Genomic DNA, 21,667 nt, shown 5'->3' on the forward strand with positions numbered 1-21,667 from the left:
GACAAAGCAAAACACAAAACAAGTGCATTTTATTAGCCAAATCTGCTTAGCCTTTTCTGAACCTTTCAGTGTTACAATGCCCATAACTTCATCTAGAAAAATGATATTAACAATCCGTGAATTGCTCCAGAAAATAGACATCTGTAGCTTTCCAAGCATGTAAGGCTCATTCTTTCATTCATTCTGAGTTGTTCGCAACTTGCTTCCAAAGTCAGCTAATCTGCATAGGCAGTTTTGACGAATTTGTTACTTAATATCCCACTTGTGCTACTTTTCTTTTCTTTGCTTGACAAATCACACAAAACAAAAAAACAAAGTAAATAGCTCAAAACTATAAGGAACTAACTAAGAAAAGACAAGTGAATTTGATGTAAAATATATATAAATATGAGCTTATCATTTTTCATATCACATTTATATCATATCTCTAATAGAGATAGGCCTCGCATGTGTTAGTAAGCTCTACTTCTTTTTTTTAGTTGATAATGGACCCTACTTCTATTAAAAGGTAGTACAAATACAATATGAAAAATATAATAAGGGTAACAATACTCATAAACATATCATACATGGATTTACATGCATCTAGTAGCTATGTTTCCCGTTTCCTAGTACTGCCAAAGACAAAATTAGTATCAATAACTTGAGGGGCTTCCAAAAAGTGATGCATGCAACGCATCACCAATGAGATTTTTCAGTATAACCGTCACACGAGGTGATACACCATGTGTCCCTATATAAATGGTGGGTTATGTGTGTTAAAAGGTTAATAACTTAAAAATTAAAAATTTCCACCACTTGCATAAAAACATGTGGTGTACCATTTGTGTTCCTATCACAACTAAAAATTTCTCCAGCTTGTGTCTGTCTCTATAAATATTGGATTCTCATAATGGACATCTAATATATTGCATGCTCATATTATAAAATAGAATAAAACGTAGGATGGCTCTTCAGAAAAATGAACTCATCCTATTCTTTATCATCACCCTCCCCTCCTTTGTTTTATGTTATAGCAGTTTACATGAGAACCAACTCATCGACAAGTATGTTGACGAAGCATCTGAATTTGATTCCAAAGCGTATCCATCTTACTTCAACACGATCGACGATGGCAGTAACTTGTTCAAGGGCTTGATAAAGGAAAGTGCAGATGTCCTATGCTTAAAGAGCTTCGATAAAGTGGATAGCAGCACTTCATCTTCGGCTGAGACGGTCAGTGTTAATGATTTTGGAGCCGAGGGTGATGGAGAAACTGATGACACAAAGGTAAGTAATTACATAAAATAAATATTATGGTAGTAATAATAACAAGAAGGTAGCAAATAATAGAGTTAGTCTATAGTATCCTTTGGTTCATTGGTTTAACGATATTTTGTAATGCAATCACGTTTGCACATAACAACCTGCCTTGTAATGCAATAGGACGTTCACAACCTAAACATCAACCTTCTTACAGTGATAACAATTCCATTACGTGCTATTAACTATAAAATTATCATTACTATGTAACATTAGACTGCAAATATAACTTTCACGAACCTTACCTTTCTTGTAAGGGATGTGTTATCCACATACCTCTTTTTACTTCTCACACGTCATTTGCTAATTTCTGTTCATTGATCTTCTTCAATTTATCTGATCCGACAGCCAAAAATTAAAAAGGTGTGTAAGAAGTAAAAGGGGTGTGTGGATATCACACCCCTTCTTGTAATTCTTTGTTCCAAAAAAAAAAAAATTATATTTAAGACTCCAATTAACATCATGTTATAACAATGTTAAACGTGAGTAAGGAGCCAAAAGTGAATAACCATGATAGGTAATACGATGTCTCTTATTAATCTACTAGCGTGTGAAATTTTTTTATTTTTGTTTTTAAATTGGATGAAGAGAAGAAGAGAGAATGTGGGAGTGGGGAGAGAACTTTAATTTTTATTTTTTAATTAGAGATATGTTAGAATCACATGTAGGTGAGATTCTTAAAAAAAGTAAAATTTTGGTTGTGTGAAATTACATTCTGCCTATATTTCATTTTTATGTTCAGTTTTAATTAGAGGGTTAAAATGGTAATTTCATAAGGTTTTGGTTGACAATGAGATTTTTTTTTTAACAAACGATATCTACATGAAGGGGAGGGAGGAGTTTAGCCTCACAATGAGCTAACAATAATGTGGTTCAAACTCGCCTTTGACGAGAATTGAACCTAAGACTTCTCACTCTCACTCACAAGTGAAAAAGAATACTACTAAACCGCAATATTAAATAGCGACAATGAGAGTTCTATTAATATGTAATTTATATTATAACTTTTCTTTATACCGTAGAATATCTCTAATAATTGGTCAATCTTTACATATGAGCTCTTCCAGGCTTTTGAGATGGCTTGGAAGGTAGCTTGTTCATCTAAGGAAGCTGTTATGGTGGCGCCTAAGAAGACGTATCGTATTAAACCAATCAGATTTTCAGGTCCTTGCAAATCTCAACTTACAGTGCAGGTGAGTTATATAAATTATGTACTGTACGTTGTAGACTGGCGTTCGAAGCTTAAGATTTATGTTTAGGTTTATTTGAACAAATTAAAATTTGGAGATTTCAGATTCTGGGAACGTTAATAGCTTCTGATGATCGATCTGACTTCAGCAAAGACGGTAGACACTGGCTTATCTTTGACAGTGTTTCCAATTTGGTGGTTGAAGGTGGTGGGGCCATCAATGGCAATGGGAAAAATTGGTGGCAAAATTCATGCAAAACCGATAAATCGAAGGTACTTTATTAATTACCAACACAACAAAATCATATATATCCTAATTCTGTTTATAATTAGATACTTGTACTTGGAAAGGGATCATCTCCGGATCATTTCCACCAAGTCCATCAAATCAAACAATCCGAACTTTTGAAATTTGATCCAACGGCTACAAACAGGAGCCCACTTTAAAAGTTATAATAACTTTAATCGTTAGATCAAATTTCAAGAGTCCGAATTATTTGATTTGGTTGACTTGGTAGAAGGGATCGGAGAGGATCCCTTGGTTAATTAATTGCTGACTATAAGTTTTTCAGTATTGATTTGCAGCCCTGCAAGGACGCACCAACGGTATATAACTTCATGTCCTTGATAAACACATACAACAAATGTCGCTTTACCGCAGTGGTGGAAAGCGATCATGCTTATACACTCTGGTGCGGGTTCAATCCCCACCCACCTCCCTCCCCCTTAACAACTAACAATTTAACTTTTACTGTTATTGTTTATTTAAAAAAAAAACACTTATATATATGCTTATAAAACAGAAAATTAATTTGTTACATGCGGTCTTCAGTCTTGATCAACAATATTGCGTAATTAAAGCAAAAATGCAAATTTTAAATATCATGTATTATTGTTAATTTGGGCCAGTTAACCTAGATGTTCTCTTTTGAAGACACGTTTGGGAGTATTTTTGCAAGAAATTTTTATGCTAATTGGTGCTAAACAGTATTTTGTAATGGTTAACTTGAGTTCGGATTCCCTTCAATAAACAAGGAAAAGGACACACATATGATGAAATTCTTTTCAATTATCAGATGTTAACTAAAAAAACATTCATAGTATTGCAAGCATGGAAGAGTCACGAATGGACTAAAATGATCTATGGCCCATCCTGCTTTTTTTTTCTTACTATTCTAATAGATGTTGCTGCATATCAGTCTAATACCCTTAAAATTCAAGTGTGTTCTTAATATAAACTCTTTTCTGGAGTCCTCACTTTTCTCTCCATCTCTCTTATTGCGGTGCATTAATCTTCACTTCCCCTCCTTATTCTATCAACTTTTCTTTAGCTTTAACTTATATTTCAAAAAATTCTTGCTTACTCTTTACCTCATATTCGGGTTTCTAGGCTTATACAATGTTTTTAGTTCTCTTTCTTGAATTTAGGGTCTTTAAATTTTTATGCAAATACTCCAATCTCTCATGTTTTGGGTTCAAATTACATATGTATGTAAGAGGCCCTCACATGAAATCCTAACTCCCTCACTAACTACGAGAATTATATATAAGTGATTCTGAATGGAAATTTATATGCATGTGTAGTAAACACAAAAATTAGCGGGAAGAAAATTGCAGCCATTTTTTGTTTGTTTTTGCAGTTTCTTTTAAAAGGGATTTCTGTTGTTGGAAAGAAAGGACATATTCAAGGTTTCAATTATCATACCACATTCATTCAGCACATTATTAATCACCTCTCTACATGGACCTATCTGTATTAGAACTGAGCATCAAAGTGGTCCAATAGCAGTATTGTATAGAACGTTAACACTTTGTAGTATATATAATACAAATTGTACAGAAAAAATATAGTTCAAATTAAAGTAATCATAATTATTTTTCCTAAAATAAGATAGAGGGAGTAATTTATGCCCACTCTTTTTCGTTTTTTACACGTCTCTTCGTAATTCTGATACTTGATTCTCTTTTGATTTGCTCAATTTAAAAGTCACAAAAAGCAAAAAGTTAAAAAAGCATGTAAAAATTACTTCCTAAGATAGAATTGGAGCCGCTTTTAGACTAAAAAATGGGGTATTTGCATGGGTACGTTTTCTACATATATATGATAGCAATTTTTCTTTTCTATGTTTCTGAATGAGTTTTACTCGTGTATTTTGGAGTTTCTGAATGAGTTTTACTCGTGTATTTTGGCTGCAGACACTCACCTTCTATAAGAGCAAGAATTTGATGGTGAGGAACCTCACAATTCAAGATGGACAACAAATTCATGTGTCTTTCCAGAAATGCATGAATGTTGAAGTTTCCAATCTCTCAATAACTGCACCACCAAAAAGCCCCAACACCGACGGAATTCATGTTACAGATACTCAAAACATATTGATCACAAGCTGTGTTATAGCCACAGGTACTTAATAGAAACATCCAAGTGTCCTATAATATTAACTCATGATGTATAATTTAGCTGTGTTTAATTAATTAGGTGATGATTGTCTTTCTATTGTAAATGGATCCAAAACGGTGCAAGCTTCGAACATAACCTGCGGATCAGGCCATGGTATCAGGTTTAATTTTGTAATATTTATTATTGGGATTTGTTTTAATCGATTCTCGATTGATAGTTTGATAACATAATATGCCGGTCTGACTGACAAAAGGGTTTTCACAATGACCTCAGTATTGGAAGCTTGGGATCTGGAAACTCAAAAGCGTATGTTTCGCATATTGCAGTGAATGGAGCAAAACTTTATGGAACTACAAATGGAATTCGGATCAAAACGTGGCAGGTAGAGTTTCAAAGTACTTCAATTAATTAGATGTGCTTACTGAGCTTTGAGTACAAAGTACATACAAAAACCAGCAAGGTGATATATATGCAGGGAGGATCAGGAAGTGCAAGCAACATCAGATTTCAGAACATTGAAATGCATAATGTTACCAACCCCATACTTATAGACCAATATTACTGTGACAGAAAGATACCGTGCAAAGAACAGGTAATTTATAGAAATACCACGAGACCAAACCAACTTCTATCGCTTAATTTCTTGATCGAAAATGACGTATCTATTGGTTCAATATTAATCACAGAGATCAGCAGTTGAAGTCAAAAATGTGGTGTACAAAAACATCAAAGGAACAAGTGCTTCAGATGTTGCTATAAAATTCGATTGCAGCAAGAGCTTCCCTTGTCTGGGGATTATATTGCAAGATATTAACCTCCAACACGAAGGAAGGAAAACAGCTAAAGCTCTGTGCAACAATGTTAATGTGACTAGCATAGGGGTTGTTTGCCCGCTTTGTCCTAAATTAGAAGGGCAATATGAGATTTGCCAATGTCTATGAACACAGCTGTGTTGAGCTGGCTTAATATGTGTTGTTATTGTCCTGCATTTCATTATATGTATCAAAAGTTGGACCGTATTAGTATAATAATTAACATGCATTATCATAATGCATGGATCCATTTATTTGATACATACGTCGACTAAACCTGTTGGAGGAGTATCACGCAAGGATTAATTTAGATCTTCTTAGATTATGCTTTGATTAATTAGTTTCTTATTGTAACTATGTTATGACCTCCAAGGCATACACTTGTGAAAATAGTGGAAACTTATCATTCTTATAAGGTTCAACATGGCCAAAGAAATTCAAAATTCAAAATTCAAACCATGAGAAAACGCCACATGGAAAGTCTTCAAACTTCCACACAAACTAGGGAGTTTTCAAATTTCAAACTTGCAGCACCCCCTCTCCCCCTAAAAAAAAAATTATTTATGGAGTTCAACCATAATTCTCAAAAGCTTCACACACTCTTGATCAAGACAGTGTGAAGCAAAACTAATTTATGGTGCCAACAAGAGGTTCATCAATGGAGGGCAACCATAATTCTCAAAAGCTTCACACACTCTTGATCAAGACAGTATGAAGCAAAACCAATTTATGGTGCCAACAAAAGCTTCATCAATAGAGGGCAACTACAATTCTCAAAAGCTTCACACACTCTTGATCAAGACAGTGTGAAGCAAAACCAATTTATGGTGCCTACAAGAGCTTCATCAATGGAGGGCAACCACAATTCTCAAAAGCTTCACACATTCTTGATCAAGACAGTGTGAAGCAAAACCAATTTATGGTTCCAACAAAAACTTCATCAATGGAAGGCAACTATAATTCTCAAAAGCTTCACACACTCTTGATCAAGATAGTGTGAAGCAAAACCAATTTATGGTGCCAACAAAAACTTCATCAATGGGGGGCAACTACAATTCTCAAAAACTTCACACACTCTTGATCAAGACAGTGTGAAGCAAAACCAATTTATGGTGCCAACAAAAGCTTCACCTACAAAAGCTTCAACTCCAAAGCTTTACCTACAAAAGCTTCAAGTCCAAAGCTTCACCTACAAATCTTCAACACAAAAACTTCACTTACAAAGCTTCAACATCAAAGCTTCACCTACAAAGCTTCAACTCCAAAGCTTCAACACAAAAGTTTCACCTACAAAGCTTCAACTCCAAAGCTTCACCTACAAAAGCTTTAACTCCAAAGCTTCACCTACAAAAGCTCCAAGTCCAAAGCTTCACCTACAAAGCTTCAATACAAAAGCTTCACCTATAAAGCTTCAACTCCAAAGCTTCAACTCCAAGGCTTCACCTACAAAAGCTTCACCTACAAAAGCTTCAACTCCAAAGCTTCACCTACAAAGCTTCAACCCAAAAGCTTCACCTACAAAAGCTTCACACACTCTTGATCAAGATAGTGTGAAGCAAAATCAATTCATGGTACCCAACAAAGCTTCAACACCAAAGCTTCACCAAAAAGCTTAAATATATATATATATTCGAAAATTTGAAAATTAAAAAAAAAAAGATCGAAAAAAAAATTTGCCTAGGTCTCTTCTTCTTTAGGCCTAACAACTTTCATAACAAATATATATGAAGTAGGAGTTTTGGGCTACCACTTAGAAAGGAAAATGGTGAAGTTTTGTTACTTTGGAAACTTGGCTACTAGCAAGACACCTCCTTCGTCAACTCCCACGACCGGAGACTTGGGGGACTCTTACCATATGCTATTGCACCTTGATACTCGGAAGTCTCACGACCAGTCAATGACTTGGATTTTTCAAGTCTCCAACCGAGAAGTTTTCCTCACTCGGGAAATTAAGGGAGCACTACCTCAACCTACATGCTTCACTCACAAAGCTTCAACATACAAGCTTCAACAAAAGAAAAAATTCAAAGAACTTAGTGAAGAAGGCTTTGGTGTATTTAACACAATACGTTGAAATGAAGCAAAGCTTATTTATTGACATATCTGATAAGTTACAAATATGTACATATACATGAATCAAAATAAACAAATAAGAGGGAGCCTTCACAAAGGTTGCTCAGGAGAAGTCTCAACAGTCGGTAAAGCCCCATAAAGAGAAGGCACCGGAAGATGATCATTCAGAGCCTCAGTACTGAACAGAACCCCAGAAAAATGAGGCATCAGAGGTTGATCATTTAGAACTTCATTACGCGGTACAGCCCCAGAAGACGAAGGCAATAAATGCCTTTGGAACAAACCCACAAACCTCTAAGGATCAAGTAAAATCTGACCATCAGATTCCTGCATCTGGTCAAGCTTCCTCTTCATATTTGTAGCATAGTCATGTGCAAGCATGTGCAACTGTTTATTCTCATGCTTGAGCTCTCTAATCTCTTGTTTGAGACTTATCACTTCAGCTGCCAATGATTCAACTTGGCGGGTTCGAGCAAATAGGCGTTGGGCCATATTAGACACAGAACCTGCACACTGAACACTAAGAGCCAAAGAATCCTTAACAGCCAACTCATCAGACCGTTTGGAAAGTAGTCTATTATCTTTGGGAGTAAGAAGGTTCTTGGCCACCACTGCAGCGGTCATATCATTCTTCATCACAGAGTCTTCAACGGTAAGAGGACCAGTAGGGAATAAGAATGATGGGCGTCATATGTTGTCTTGAGGAGGTATGGCTGCCTCTTCACCAAAGTTCAAGTCAAAACGACGGTCGGATGGGCCAGACATTTTCAGAAATGATGAAGGAGAAATGAGGTCCAATAAATCTCTGAAGTACGAAAATAAAGGGAAATTTCCTACAAGCAATAACTCTTTGAATGTACTTCTTACACACAATTGGTGCCCCTATAAAAGAAAAGGCAGCAAGGCCGTTTGTTCAAAAATCGAAAATGCACCACTCTTCGGATTTCGAAAAGCAGATTTTCCAAAGTAAAATATGTCGACAATCCCCACACGTAACATCAGCTCATCAGGTACCACATATAACTTTGCCAAAAATCTTTGACAAAGTTTAGACACATAAATTTTGAAGGTCCAGCTACCTTACCATTACCCACAAGGGTAAAGGAATAGCACCACTGCTTGATAACTGGAAAGTCCCTATGTGTGTCAACCTCCGTGCTCCGTGGCAAGGCAGACTGGCAAAAATGCCCAACATTTACTCACATCGAGAAAATACTCCTAACAGGATTACTTTCTCAAAAATCGAAGAGGCACCACTCCTCGAATCTCGAGAGCCAGACTCCCACTAGGATTGTTTTCTCAAAAATCGAAGAGGCACCGCGATCTGAATCTCGAAAGCTAGACTCCCACCAGGATTGCTTTCTCAAAAATCAAAGAGGCACCACTATCCGAATCTCGAGAGCCAGACTCCACCCAGGATTACTTTCTCAAAAATCGAAGAGGCACCGCTATCCGAATCTCGAGAGCCAGACTCCTACCAAGATCACTTTCTCAAAAATCGAAGAGGCACCGCTCTCTAAATCTCGAGAGCCAGATCCCTAATATGATTGCTTGTTAAAAAATCAAAGAGGCAACGCTCTTCGAATCTCGAGAGCCAGATCCCCAACAGAATTACTTTTTCGAAAATCGAAGAGGCACCGCTCTCCAAACTTCGAGAGCCAGATTTCCTTGGATAAAATTTGTCTGCAATCTTCACACGCAACATCAGTTTTCCAGATACCACAAACCATTTTTTTCAAAGTGCTCTGACAAAGTTAAAACACATGAAGCTTGCAGCTCTCACTAAATTGCTATGACCAAGATGGGTAAAGGAATAGCATTGCTACTTGTTGGGGAAACTCCTATATATGTCTACCTCCACCCTCCACGGACAGGCAAACCTACAAAAATGCTCAACCATTCCTTATATCTGATAGGGCATTCCCAACGAAGCCTCTCGAAATACTCATCTTCCTTTCCCCCGATAATACCTCTGCAAACAAGCCACACCAGAGCAAGAGTATCTCAGGGTTAAAAGCAAGAGTATCTCATATCATGCTTTTCCCTGTCTTTTCCTTTGCCCTTGCTTTTACCTGCAAGAAAATGAGAAAGTAAGCAATTAGTTGGAACCTGAAATCAAATTTTCGATCTGGAACTAATTGCCCAGAACATTTGCCTGGTTGCTTACCTAGCATTGCTCTCGAGTACTCATCCTCAACTGTTGTCAAGGTCACGAATCATTTCGGTAAATACTTCATAACAGTTTATACGATATTGGCTCTTTACACTGAAATTGCCAAGCATGGATGAGTCGTTGAGAAGTAGTGCTCTGAAGGACCATTCAAATGCAAAGGTTGCGCACCACTTCTGTGATGCAAAAGATTGAAGCAGAAGGTTCAACGATGAGCTAGAACAGATCACTATAACACGACGCCCTCCCTGCAAAACCGCATAATCCAGACGGATGAGTCTAAGTCAAATCCAAGCTCATCATCCCTGCCCTATCCGAAGAGCTCAAGAAACTTCAACAACCTTTCACTAGCAACGTCGCCAAAGAGCAAAGCCTCGCCATACCACATCCACTACTTTGTCAACAACAAAAGTATCTCATATCATCAAGGTCGAACGAACTCTTAATTTGATGGACTTGTTTTGACCCTCAAATTCTTGAGTCAGCCTTATACTCTGGAAGAAACTAGAAAACCCTTCAGCCCAGTTCAAGAATAAGGTTGTGGAAAGTTACTTCTTCAAAAGAAAAAGTATCTCATATCATATCTTCTCCTTTTTCTTCTCTTTATCCTTCATGCTGCCTGTAAGATAGGGAGAATAAGAATAATCAGCCGAAACTCGAAATCAAACTTCTAATCTGAGACTGATTGCTTGGAGCTCTGATTTCTTACCTTGTCTGTCACCTCTTTCGGCAGATCTCCTAGCTCGGTGACTTGGGGGACTCCTACTACATGGTTTGTATCACGCTTGACCAAGCCTGAAACTACAAGTAAGCTTCAAGTGAAATTGATACATTACCTTGTGCATCTCCACCAATTAAAAATACCACTCTTAGATGGAGGAAGAGTACTTCCAGAGAAGATGCCACATCTACCTATGAGACAGATAAGGCAAGTAAAGACGATACCACACTTCGGTACTTAGAAGTTTCGTGATTACTCAGCGGCTTGGATCTTGCAAGTCCCCAACCGATGAGCTTCCCTCACTCGGGAACTTGGGGAGCATTGTTTGTACCATACTTGACCAATCCCGAAACTACCAAGCACCGGTCAATGTTATACCGTCAATAGCCCATAAGAGTTTCCCTCAAACCAGGAGGCCAATTACAGCGCGACACGTGTCGACATCAAAAGCCAATCATAGCGCGACACATGTCAACATCGGAAGCCAATCACAACACAACACGTGTCAATGTCAGAACAAAACTAGAAACTCTCTTCTATAAAAGGAGAACATTCTCCCACAATATTTCCTAATGTCATTTATACTAAATCATTCACTAGTACTCACAAAAGGTGAGCTTGAACCTATGTGCTTGTGTAAACCCTTCACAATTAATGAGAACTCCTCTACTCCGTGGATGTAGCCAATCTGGGTGAACCACGTACATCTTGTGTTTGCTTCCTTGTCTCTATCCATTTACATACTTATCCACACTAGTGACCGGAGCAATCTAGCGAATGTCACAAACTTAACACTTTTTGTTGTACCAAAGTCCTCACTGATTTGTGCATCAACAGTCATCAAACATTTTTGGAGAATCGGTACAACTCATCCTTAACCATTTTTGCAAAATCGATTCAACTCGTCCTCAACCATTTTTGCATAATCAGTTCAACTAGTCATCAACTTAAACTTCTGCAGTTTGATTGGCTAAGAAGAGAAGGAAGATGGTCTAATAATCTTATCAAAATTTATATATGTTGAGTAATTGTTGGTACTTGTCTCTCTATATATAACTATTTCCACCAAATATGATGAGTTGTGGACATTAGTTGTTTCCCCATAGTTTTCTTTACAACATGAGGAAGACATTAGTTGACTATAATAAATACGAAAATAAATCAAAGAAACCAACCAGGGTTTGGAAGAATAAATTAAAACTAAAATCAAAGAAATAAATAAGGGAGCTTTATATATAGAGACAAAAACTTTCACTATATTTCAAGGAACTCGACTAGTTTTTAAACATGTCAAGGAGAGAAGAAAACATAAAAATAACTAAAGCACAACCCAAAACATGGAAACAATGTTTTAAAATACCAGTCATAACCCTAAGGCTATAGGGCTGTTAATATAACCCATCCTTCACAACTTCAACAAAATTAACGTGTTTTGAAACTATATGTAGATACAATTTGTATCTTTTATCACTAGAATAAGTTAAATCAATCCTCGACTATTTTCGTTGAATCATTTCAACCCGTCCTTGATCATTTTTGCAAAATCGATTCAACCCGTCCTCGACTGTTTTTGCAGAATCAATTCAATCCATCATCAACCATGTTTGTAGAATCAGTTAACCCGTCCTCGACTATTTTTTCAGAATTAGTTCAACCTGTCCTCGACCATTATTGGAGAATCAGCTCAATCCGTCCTCAACTATTTTTGCACAATCAGTTAACCTGTCCTTGACTATTTTTTCATAATCAATTCACCTATCTTCGACCATTTTTGCAAAATCAGTTCAACCCGTATTTCACCATTTTTGCATAATCAGTTTAATTGCGCCAACGTCTGGTACTTCAAGATGGACTCGGTCGAGAAGTTCGCTGTGCTTCAGTTTGGTGTTTGCCACTTTCGCTGGGAATCCTTTAAGGGCTTCTTGATTGCTCATTCATATGTGCCTCTTGATGTTCCTTTCTGGCTTTTTGTTTGTGATCTGTTTGGCTGCAAGAAAGTGAAGAAGAAATTAAAGTACAAAAATTTAAGAATTTACACTTACAACACGACCAAGACGTCAAATCAATGAAAAAAAGAAAGAAATTGAAACGAAATTGAACTGGATTTGAGAAGCTTCTCGTTGATTGCCAATCTTTCAAGCTCATCTCCAACTTCATCTTCGGCCTAATATTTCTTGAAGAGAGAAAGAAGTAACAGAGGAAGAGAAAGAATTGTGAAAAGACTTTTAACACTATAAAGGGTATATCTGTAACTTACAATCTAGAGAAAAAAAGCTAATGATGTCATCTTTTACATGTATTAACTTTTCTCTCACCTTGAAATGTTTAAAAAGTGTTGTCTCAATATAAAATTAAGTATTAAAAGTATATCTTATGTGTAATTTTTCCTTTAATTTAAATCGAAGAAATTAATTGATTTAAATTTAAAACAAATGAAGATACCAAATCGGGAAAGATTGGCCAAATCAAGGATGACCAAATTATGGATAAAAAGTGATTGATTGATTTATTTAAATAAAAGATTATTTAATTAAATCTAGAATTATTTGATGAAGTCAAATCAGGAACCAAGCTCAAATCAAGTCTTGGTTCTTTCATTAATAATCAAGTCCAAAATTAAGACCAAGTCAAGACTAAATTAATACTTGGAGAGCCCAAATACGAAGCTCACAAAGAAAGACCCTCAAAAACACATCCTCGGACCCCAGACGCTCAAACCCCCAAACTCTCAAACAATCAATAAGCTCTCTACATTCTTCACCACACCCGTGAAGAACCATCAAGCACAACTACATGTGCCGGAGATTAAGTCACTTCGACCCTCGGATCAGCAACCCTAAATAAACACTTTGCAACCCCAGGGATCGCATAAGAATATTCAAACTTTGCAACAGAGATTGTAACCCTAAATCTTTACATTAATCTAGGCGAATCATACGGGGACTTTGGGAATTTGTTGCGTGTGTTAGTATGCGCTGGGATCTCTCATATACATAGGGGCATGGGCTCTATGGTCCCGTCCATAAAGAAACCCTAAAGCCCACTTATAAAGCCTTGATCCTCCCATCGACATTAGGGTTTATCCCTTTGAAATCCTTTAGCCTCTAGTAATCTAATCCAACACTAACTATTAAATCACCCTGCTTTAACCCAATGCAATCCCTAAACCTTAGCTTATTACTCATAATCCCACCATGACTACGAGGCCGTATCATTAAAAAAGAATGTCGGAGTAACACTTCAACAGAGGCTACACATACCAAAGAATAAAACATCCTTCTCAATTACAATCCCATGAGAAATACAACATAATTCCTCAACTACAAATGACTCACATCCAACCACCAACGGAAATAGCACTCGTGAAGATTTAACTTCACAAGAAAAAAAAACTACTCTATAAACACCACGAAAAAAAAGACTTCACTATCTTCGTATGATAACACGTTAAGATTTGGCATTTTCCATAAATTTGGATTTTTTTTTTTTTTTTTGAATTTGGACCATTTTTCGATTTATGCGTGTTATCCTTGCGCAGGGGCCATGCTAATCTTCTCTGTATCGTTCCAATTTTATCGGATGTCCCCGAAGGGACATAAATTTGGATATCTTGTTATCATATTATTTGAGATAATGTGCATCAAAATGTTGTGTCGTTGTTAACAGAAATACCTTTTAGCGTACCTGCAGACATATATAGGTTGAAGGTCTTTGTCTACATTGAATCATTGATCTTTAATAATTATCATGTTATGTATACTTAATACTTGCTAACCTAATCAAAGTAGCCAACATGATGAGGGGTTTAGAATATTCTTATCCCACCATGATGATCAACTACGAATAATATACCACAACGTTTAATGTACACGACTCTCTCTCTGACATAATTCTCTGTAAAATTTGGATCCTTCATGTAAATTTTCTTTTTTAAATAGATGTTTATTATATCTCTAATGTTTATATGGTTGGAATATGTCGTTTAATATATGTGCTATTCGATTAATTAATCATCACTACATGCTATTTTGCACGCAACAGATCTTGTATTGCAGAATCATGATATTATACATGAGATTTTCAGAAAGGGAAAACCCCACGCCTACATATACGAAGAACTATCTTATATAATATACTCATAAACTTGTCCAAACTGCCCTCACATTCCCCTGGCAGTACACGATTTTATTAAGTCAGTAGCTTCCAACTGAAAGCACGTAATTTTCGACAAGATTTATCTTAGTATTTCAGTAGTACCGAAATTGTTTTAAAACGTCAGTAGATCCCAAACGAAATATTTTCATGTTTGTGCGAAATGTCTATACTTTTAGGTAGACGTCCAATGAAATATCTTCATAGGTTTGGTAGTTATTATATACTGAAAATTTATCTTCTGGTTTAGATCAGTTTCACTAGTCGTATTGCATCATTAAAATTGATACAACATGAAAAGAAAAAAAAAAGTTATACTTCATGTGGAGCCTCCAAACAGCCGATTTTATGTTTCATTCATCAAAATAAGCTTTTTTTCTTTCTCTTTTCTTTATCAGTGTGAGTATTTGTGTCTTTAGGCTTGCTTTGTTGTACCATGTAGAGTAAGAGTATGAAGAAAAAGATTCTTGAAATCTCAGGTTGAACTTGAGAATAAATTCATAAAACTGAATTTTATCTAAAACATTTTATGTGCCTAAGTAGTCTTTTAATATTAAAGTGTATAAACTATTTAATATTAAAACTAGGTTTTATTGTTTGGCGGACAGTTTAGTTGCTCTGGAAATCGTATAATCTAAAAGCAAATGGAACATATTGATTTCAATTTTTCTTAGTGAAGTGCGACGTTTTTTAAATTGATTGTCACCGTTTATTCAAGTGTTATCTAGTCACTACGCACATCCTACTGCAGTAGTATAAAAATTACTCTAGCCATTGCATGCAGGTAATATAGCCTTAAGGTTGTTTTATGACAAAAAAATAAAGAAAATTGTTGTTGGTACTCTAAAAATTTTATTTTATATTCCAAACTTTCTATAATTAGAAAGAAAAATATATTTATAAGAAGTATAGAATAAGATTTATGAAATGCTAATAACAGTTCTCAAAATAAAAATAAATATAAAGTTTAGAAGGGTACACGGGTCTGAGTCAGTAGTTGCAAGGTCGATGTACATAGGACTTGAGAGTAATATGTGTTAGCGTAATGTACATCTTTTGGGGTATACCTTAATTTGAAAATGTTTGGGGTGCCATGATGACTACATCTTCTTTTTCTAAGATGTTTGAGGGTACTAAATGACAGATAAGCACCCTGTTGTGCTGAGTCTGCAAGACATCTATATATCTAAATACTTAATTAGGCAGATGAATTCTAACTAACACCATATATGAGAAATGTCAACCATGCATGCCCTTTCAAAGTTCAATAAATGTAATTTTGTACTGCAGTTTAGTGATATTTTTCTTGATTTGCAAGTGAGAGATCTTTAAGTTTGAATCGTGTCATTTCTAGTTTTCTGGGACATTTTTGTCCTATGTACATTCATGGTCGTTTCTTGATAATTTTTTATTACCTAAAAAAAAATCTCCTCTAACGTACATCGCATAGCAAGTGTCATGTTTGTTGTACAGAAAGAAAGAAAGAAAGATTTGATTAAATATACAAAAATGCTACTCTTATCACATTTGTCATATCACATTTATATCATATCTCTAATAGAGATAGGTCTCGCATGTGTTAGTAAGCTCTACTTCTTTTTTTTAGTTGATAATGGACCCTACTTCTATTAAAAGGTAGTACAAATACAATATGAAAAATATAATGAGGGTAACAATACTCATAAACATATCATACATGGATTTACATGCATCTAGTAGCTATGTTTCCCGTTTCCTAGTACTGCCAAAGACAAAATTAGCATCAATAACTTGACGGGCTACCAAAAAGTGATGCATGCAACGCATCACCAGTGAGATTTTTCAGTATGACCGTCACACGAGGTGATACACCATGTGTCCCTATATAAATGGTGGGTTATGTGTGTTAAAAAGTTAATAACTTAAAAATTAAAATTTTCCACCACTTGCATAAAAACACGTGGTGTACCATTCGTGTTCCAGTCACAACTAAAAATTTCTCCAGCTTGTGTATGTCTCTATAAATATTGGATTCTCATAATGGACATCTAATATATTGCATGCTCATATTATAAAATAGAATAAAACGTAGGATGGCTCTTCAGAAAAATGAACTCATCCTATTCTTTATCATCACCCTCCCCTCCTTTGTTTTATGTTATAGCAGTTTACATGAGAACCAACTCATCGACAAGTATGTTGACGAAGCATCTGAATTTGATTCCAAAGCGTATCCATCTTACTTCAACACGATCGACGATGGCAGTAACTTGTTCAAGGGCTTGATAAAGGAAAGTGCAGATGTCCTATGCTTAAAGAGCTTCGATAAAGTGGATAGCAGCACTTCATCTTCGGCTGAGACGGTCAGTGTTAATGATTTTGGAGCTGAGGGTGATGGAGAAACTGATGACACAAAGGTAAGTAATTACATAAAATAAATATTATAGTAGTAATAATAACAAGAAGGTAGCAAATAATAGAGTTAGTCTATAGTATCCTTTGGTTCATTGGTTTAACGATATTTTGTAATGCAATCACGTTTGCACATAATAACCTGCCTTGCAATGCAATAGGACGTTCACAACCTAAACATTAACCTTCTCACAATGGACTAACAATAATGTGGTTCAAACTCGCATTTGACGAGAATCGAACCTAAGACTTCTCACCCTCACTCACAAGTGAAGAAGAATACTACTAGACCGCAGTATTAAGTAGTGACAATGAGAGTTCTATTAATATGTAATTTATATTATAACTTTTCTTTATACCGTAGAATTTCTCTAATAATTGGTCAATCTTTACATATGAGCTCTTCCAGGCTTTTGAGATGGCTTGGAAGGTAGCTTGTTCATCTAAGGAAGCTGTTATGGTGGCGCCTAAGAAGACGTATCGTATTAAACCAATCAGATTTTCAGGTCCTTGCAAATCTCAACTTACAGTGCAGGTGAGTTATATAAATTATGTACTGTACGTTGTAGACTGGCGTTCGAAGCTTAAGATTTATGTTTAGGTTTATTTGAACAAATTAAAATTTGGAGATTTCAGATTCTGGGAACGTTAATAGCTTCTGATGATCGATCTGACTTCAGCAAAGACGGTAGACACTGGCTTATCTTTGACAGTGTTTCCAATTTGGTGGTTGAAGGTGGTGGGGCCATCAATGGCAATGGGAAAAATTGGTGGCAAAATTCATGCAAAACCGATAAATCTAAGGTACTTTATTAATTACCAACACAACAAAATCATATATATCCTAATTCTGTTTATAATCAGATACTTGTACTTGGAAAGGGATCATCTCCAGATCCTTTCCACCAAGTCCATCAAATCAAACAATCCGAACTTTAAATATTTGATCCAACGGCTACAAACAGGGACCCACTTTAAAAGTTATAATAACTTTAGTCGTTAGATCAAATTTCAAGGGTCCGAATTATTTGATTTGGTTGACTTGGTAGAAGTGATCGGAGAGGATCCCTTGGTTAATTAATTGCTGACTATAAGTGTTTCAGTATTGATTTGCAGCCCTGCAAGGACGCACCAATGGTATATAACTTCATGTCCTTGATAAACACATACAGCAAATGGCGATTTACCGTAGTGGTGGAAAGCGATCATGCTTATACACTCTGGTGCGAGTTCAATCCCCACCGACCTCCCTCCCCCTTAACAACTAACAATTTAACTTTTACTATTATTGTTTATAAAAAATAAATAAAAATAACAAAAAAACAAAAAAAACACTTATATATATATATGCTTATAAAATAGAAAATTAATTTGTTACATGCGGTCTTCGGTCTTGATCAACAATATTGCGTAATTAAAGCAAAAATGCAAATTTTAAATATCATGTATTATTGTTTATTTGGGCCAGTTGCTTAGACTTAAACCTAGATGTTCTCTTTTGAAGACACGTTTGGGAGTATTTTTGCAAGAAATTTTTATGCTAATTGGTGCTAAACAGTATTTTGTAATGGTTAACTTGAGTTCGGATTCCCATCAATAAACAAGGAAAAGGACACACATATGATGAAATTCTTTTCAATTATCAGATGTTAACTAAAAAAACATTCATAGTATTGCAAGCATGGAAGAGTCACGAATGGACTAAAATGATCTCTGGCCCATCCTGCCTTTTTTTTCTTGCTATTCTAATAGATGTTGCTGCATATCAGTCTAATACCCTTAAAATTCAAGTGTGTTCTCAATATAAACTATTTTCCGGAGTCCTCACTTTTCTCTCCATCTCTCTTCTTGTGGTGCATTAATTTTCACTTCCCCTCCTTATTCTATCAACTTTTCTTTAGCTTTAACTTATATTTCAAAAAATTCTTGCTTACTCTTTACCTCATATTCGGGTTTTTAGGCTTATACAATGTTTTTAGTTCTGTTTCTTGAATTTAGGGTCTTTAAATTTTTATGCAAATACTCCAATCTCTCATGTTTTGAGTTCAAATTACATATGTATGTAAGAGGCCCTCACATGAAATCCTAACTCCCTCACTAACTACAAGAATTATATATAAGTGATTCTGAATGGAAATTTATATGCAAGTGTAGTAAACACAAAAATTAGCGGGGAAGAAAGTTGCAGCCATTTTTTGTCTGAAAGAAGGGACATATTCAAGGTTTCAATTATCATACCACATTCATTCAGCACATTATTAATCACTCTACATGGACCTATCTGTATTAGAACTGAGCATCATGGTGGTCCAATAGCAGTATTGTATAGAACGTTAACACTTTGTAGTATATATAATACAAATTGTACAGAAAAAATATAGTTCAAATTAAAGTAATCATAATTATTTTTCCTAAAATAAGATAGAGGGAGTAATTTATGCCCATTTTTTTTCGTTTTTTACACGTCTCTTCCTAATTCTGATACGTGATTCTCTTTTGATTTACTCAATTTAAAAGTCACAAAAAGCAAAAAGTTAAAAAAGCATGTAAAAATTACTTCCTAAGATAGAATTGGAGCCGCTTTTAGACTAAAAAATGGGGTATTTGCATGGGTACGTTTTCTACATGTATATGATAGCAATTTTTCTTTTCTACGTTTCTGAATGAATTTTACTCGTGTATTTTGGGAGTTTCTGAATGAGTTTTACTCGTGTATTTTGGCTGCAGGCACTCACCTTCTGTAAGAGCAAGAATTTGATGGTGAGGAACCTGACAATTCAAGATGGACAACAAATTCATGTGTCTTTCCAGAAATGCATGAATGTTGAAGTTTCCAATCTCTCAATAACTGCACCACCAAAAAGCCCCAACACCGACGGAATTCATGTTACAGATACTCAAAACATATTGATCACAAGCTGTGTTATAGCCACAGGTACTTAATAGAAACATCCAAGTGTCCTATAATATTAACTCATGATGTATAATTTAGCTGTGTTTAATTAATTAGGTGATGATTGTCTTTCTATTGTAAATGGATCCAAAACGGTGCAAGCTTCGAACATAACCTGCGGATCAGGCCATGGTATCAGGTTTAATTTTGTAATATTTATTATTGGGATTTATTTTAATCGAATCTCGATTGATAGTTTGAAAACATAATATGCCGGTCTGACTGACAAAAGGGTTTTCACAATGACCTCAGTATTGGAAGCCTGGGATCTGGAAACTCAAAAGCGTATGTTTCGGATATTACAGTGAATGGAGCAAAACTTTATGGAACTACAAATGGAATTCGAATCAAAACGTGGCAGGTAGAGTTTCAAAGTACTTCAATTAATTAGATGTGCTTACTGAGCTTTGAGTACAAAGTACATACAAAAACCAGCAAGGTGATATATATGCAGGGAGGGTCAGGAAGTGCAAGCAACATCAGATTTCAGAACATTGAAATGCATAATGTTACCAACCCCATACTTATAGACCAATATTACTGTGACAGAAAGATACCGTGCAAAGAACAGGTAATTTATAGAAATACCACGAGACCAAACCAACTTCTATCGCTTAATTTCTTGATCGAAAATGACGTATCTATTGGTTCAATATTAATCACAGAGATCAGCAGTTGAAGTCAAAAATGTGGTGTACAAAAACATCAAAGGAACAAGTGCTTCAGATGTTGCTATAAAATTCGATTGCAGCAAGAGCTTCCCTTGTCTGGGGATTATGTTGCAAGATATTAACCTCCAACACGAAGGAAGGAAAACAGCTAAAGCTCTGTGCAACAATGTTAATGTGACTAGCATAGGGGTTGTTTGCCCGCTTTGTCCTAAATTAGAAGGGCAATATGAGACTTGCCAATGTCTATGAACACAGCTGTGTTGAGCTGGCTTAATATGTGTTGTTATTGTCCTGCATTTCATTATATGTATCAAAAGTTGGACCGTATTAGTATAATAATTAACATGCATTATCATAATGCATGGATCCATTTATTTGATACATACGTCGACTAAACCTGTTGGAGGAGTATCGCGCAAGGATTAATTTAGATCTTCTTAGATTATGCTTTGATTAATTAGTTTCCTTATTGTAACTATGTTATGACCTCCAAGGCATACACTTGTGTGTGTGTGTGTATGTGTATATATAGCTATCAATAAAATTATATAATTCTATATTTTAGAGCTAACTGTTGCACATACGGTACTTTTCAGAATATGTAACTCATATTTTATTCAAAACGATTTTGCATTGAGACTTTTTTATGTATTACCCAGTACATCATATGTAATAATACAAGTAAAAATATATTTTTAGTATCTCTTTTCTTTATTACATACCATGTATACAAAATCATGGGCTAAGTACACTGAAAATATCTCATTTACATCGATAAAGAGACAGTACGCATATTTAGTTTTACTAAAAGCCCATGGGCCCAAACACACTG

General features: G+C 35.6%; 2 protein-coding genes and 1 non-coding gene across 8 annotated transcripts; 2 read left to right on the top strand and 1 right to left on the bottom strand.

Moving 5' to 3' along the window:
* The first annotated feature begins 921 nt into the window (after positions 1–921).
* Positions 922–5,965, top strand: LOC126594323 (polygalacturonase-like). 3 transcript variants are annotated; one of them, XM_050260568.1, is made up of 9 exons: positions 922–1,269; positions 2,370–2,495; positions 2,597–2,764; positions 3,077–3,097; positions 4,688–4,895; positions 4,971–5,052; positions 5,166–5,274; positions 5,368–5,484; positions 5,579–5,965. In XM_050260568.1, exons 1-9 carry the CDS (start codon positions 946–948, stop codon positions 5,831–5,833), a joined length of 1,410 nt encoding a protein of 469 aa, XP_050116525.1. In that variant the 5' UTR covers positions 922–945; the 3' UTR covers positions 5,834–5,965. The 3 variants fall into 3 exon arrangements, with proteins under 3 accessions (XP_050116525.1, XP_050116526.1, XP_050116527.1); XM_050260569.1 differs by having other exon boundaries at positions 4,971–5,045; positions 5,219–5,274; XM_050260570.1 differs by lacking the exon at positions 4,971–5,052 and having other exon boundaries at positions 5,219–5,274.
* Positions 5,966–14,160: 8,195 nt separating this feature from the next.
* LOC126594652 (U6 spliceosomal RNA) lies at positions 14,161–14,263 on the bottom strand. Its single transcript, XR_007613383.1, has one exon. It is a non-coding gene; the product is annotated as a U6 spliceosomal RNA (small nuclear RNA).
* A 2,605-nt stretch (positions 14,264–16,868) lies between these two features.
* LOC126594322 (polygalacturonase-like) lies at positions 16,869–21,216 on the top strand. 4 transcript variants are annotated; one of them, XM_050260564.1, is made up of 9 exons: positions 16,869–17,216; positions 17,621–17,746; positions 17,848–18,015; positions 18,328–18,348; positions 19,939–20,146; positions 20,222–20,303; positions 20,417–20,525; positions 20,619–20,735; positions 20,830–21,216. In XM_050260564.1, the coding sequence occupies exons 1-9, from the start codon at positions 16,893–16,895 to the stop codon at positions 21,082–21,084; spliced, it is 1,410 nt and encodes a 469-aa protein (XP_050116521.1). In that variant the 5' UTR covers positions 16,869–16,892; the 3' UTR covers positions 21,085–21,216. The 4 variants fall into 4 exon arrangements, with proteins under 4 accessions (XP_050116521.1, XP_050116523.1, XP_050116524.1 ...); XM_050260566.1 differs by having other exon boundaries at positions 20,222–20,296; positions 20,470–20,525; XM_050260567.1 differs by having other exon boundaries at positions 17,948–18,015; positions 18,315–18,348.
* The last annotated feature ends 451 nt before the right edge of the window (positions 21,217–21,667 follow it).

Source organism: Malus sylvestris, chromosome 12 (genome assembly GCF_916048215.2).
Source record: "Malus sylvestris chromosome 12, drMalSylv7.2, whole genome shotgun sequence".
In the NCBI taxonomy this organism is placed as follows: Eukaryota; Viridiplantae; Streptophyta; class Magnoliopsida; order Rosales; family Rosaceae; genus Malus; species Malus sylvestris.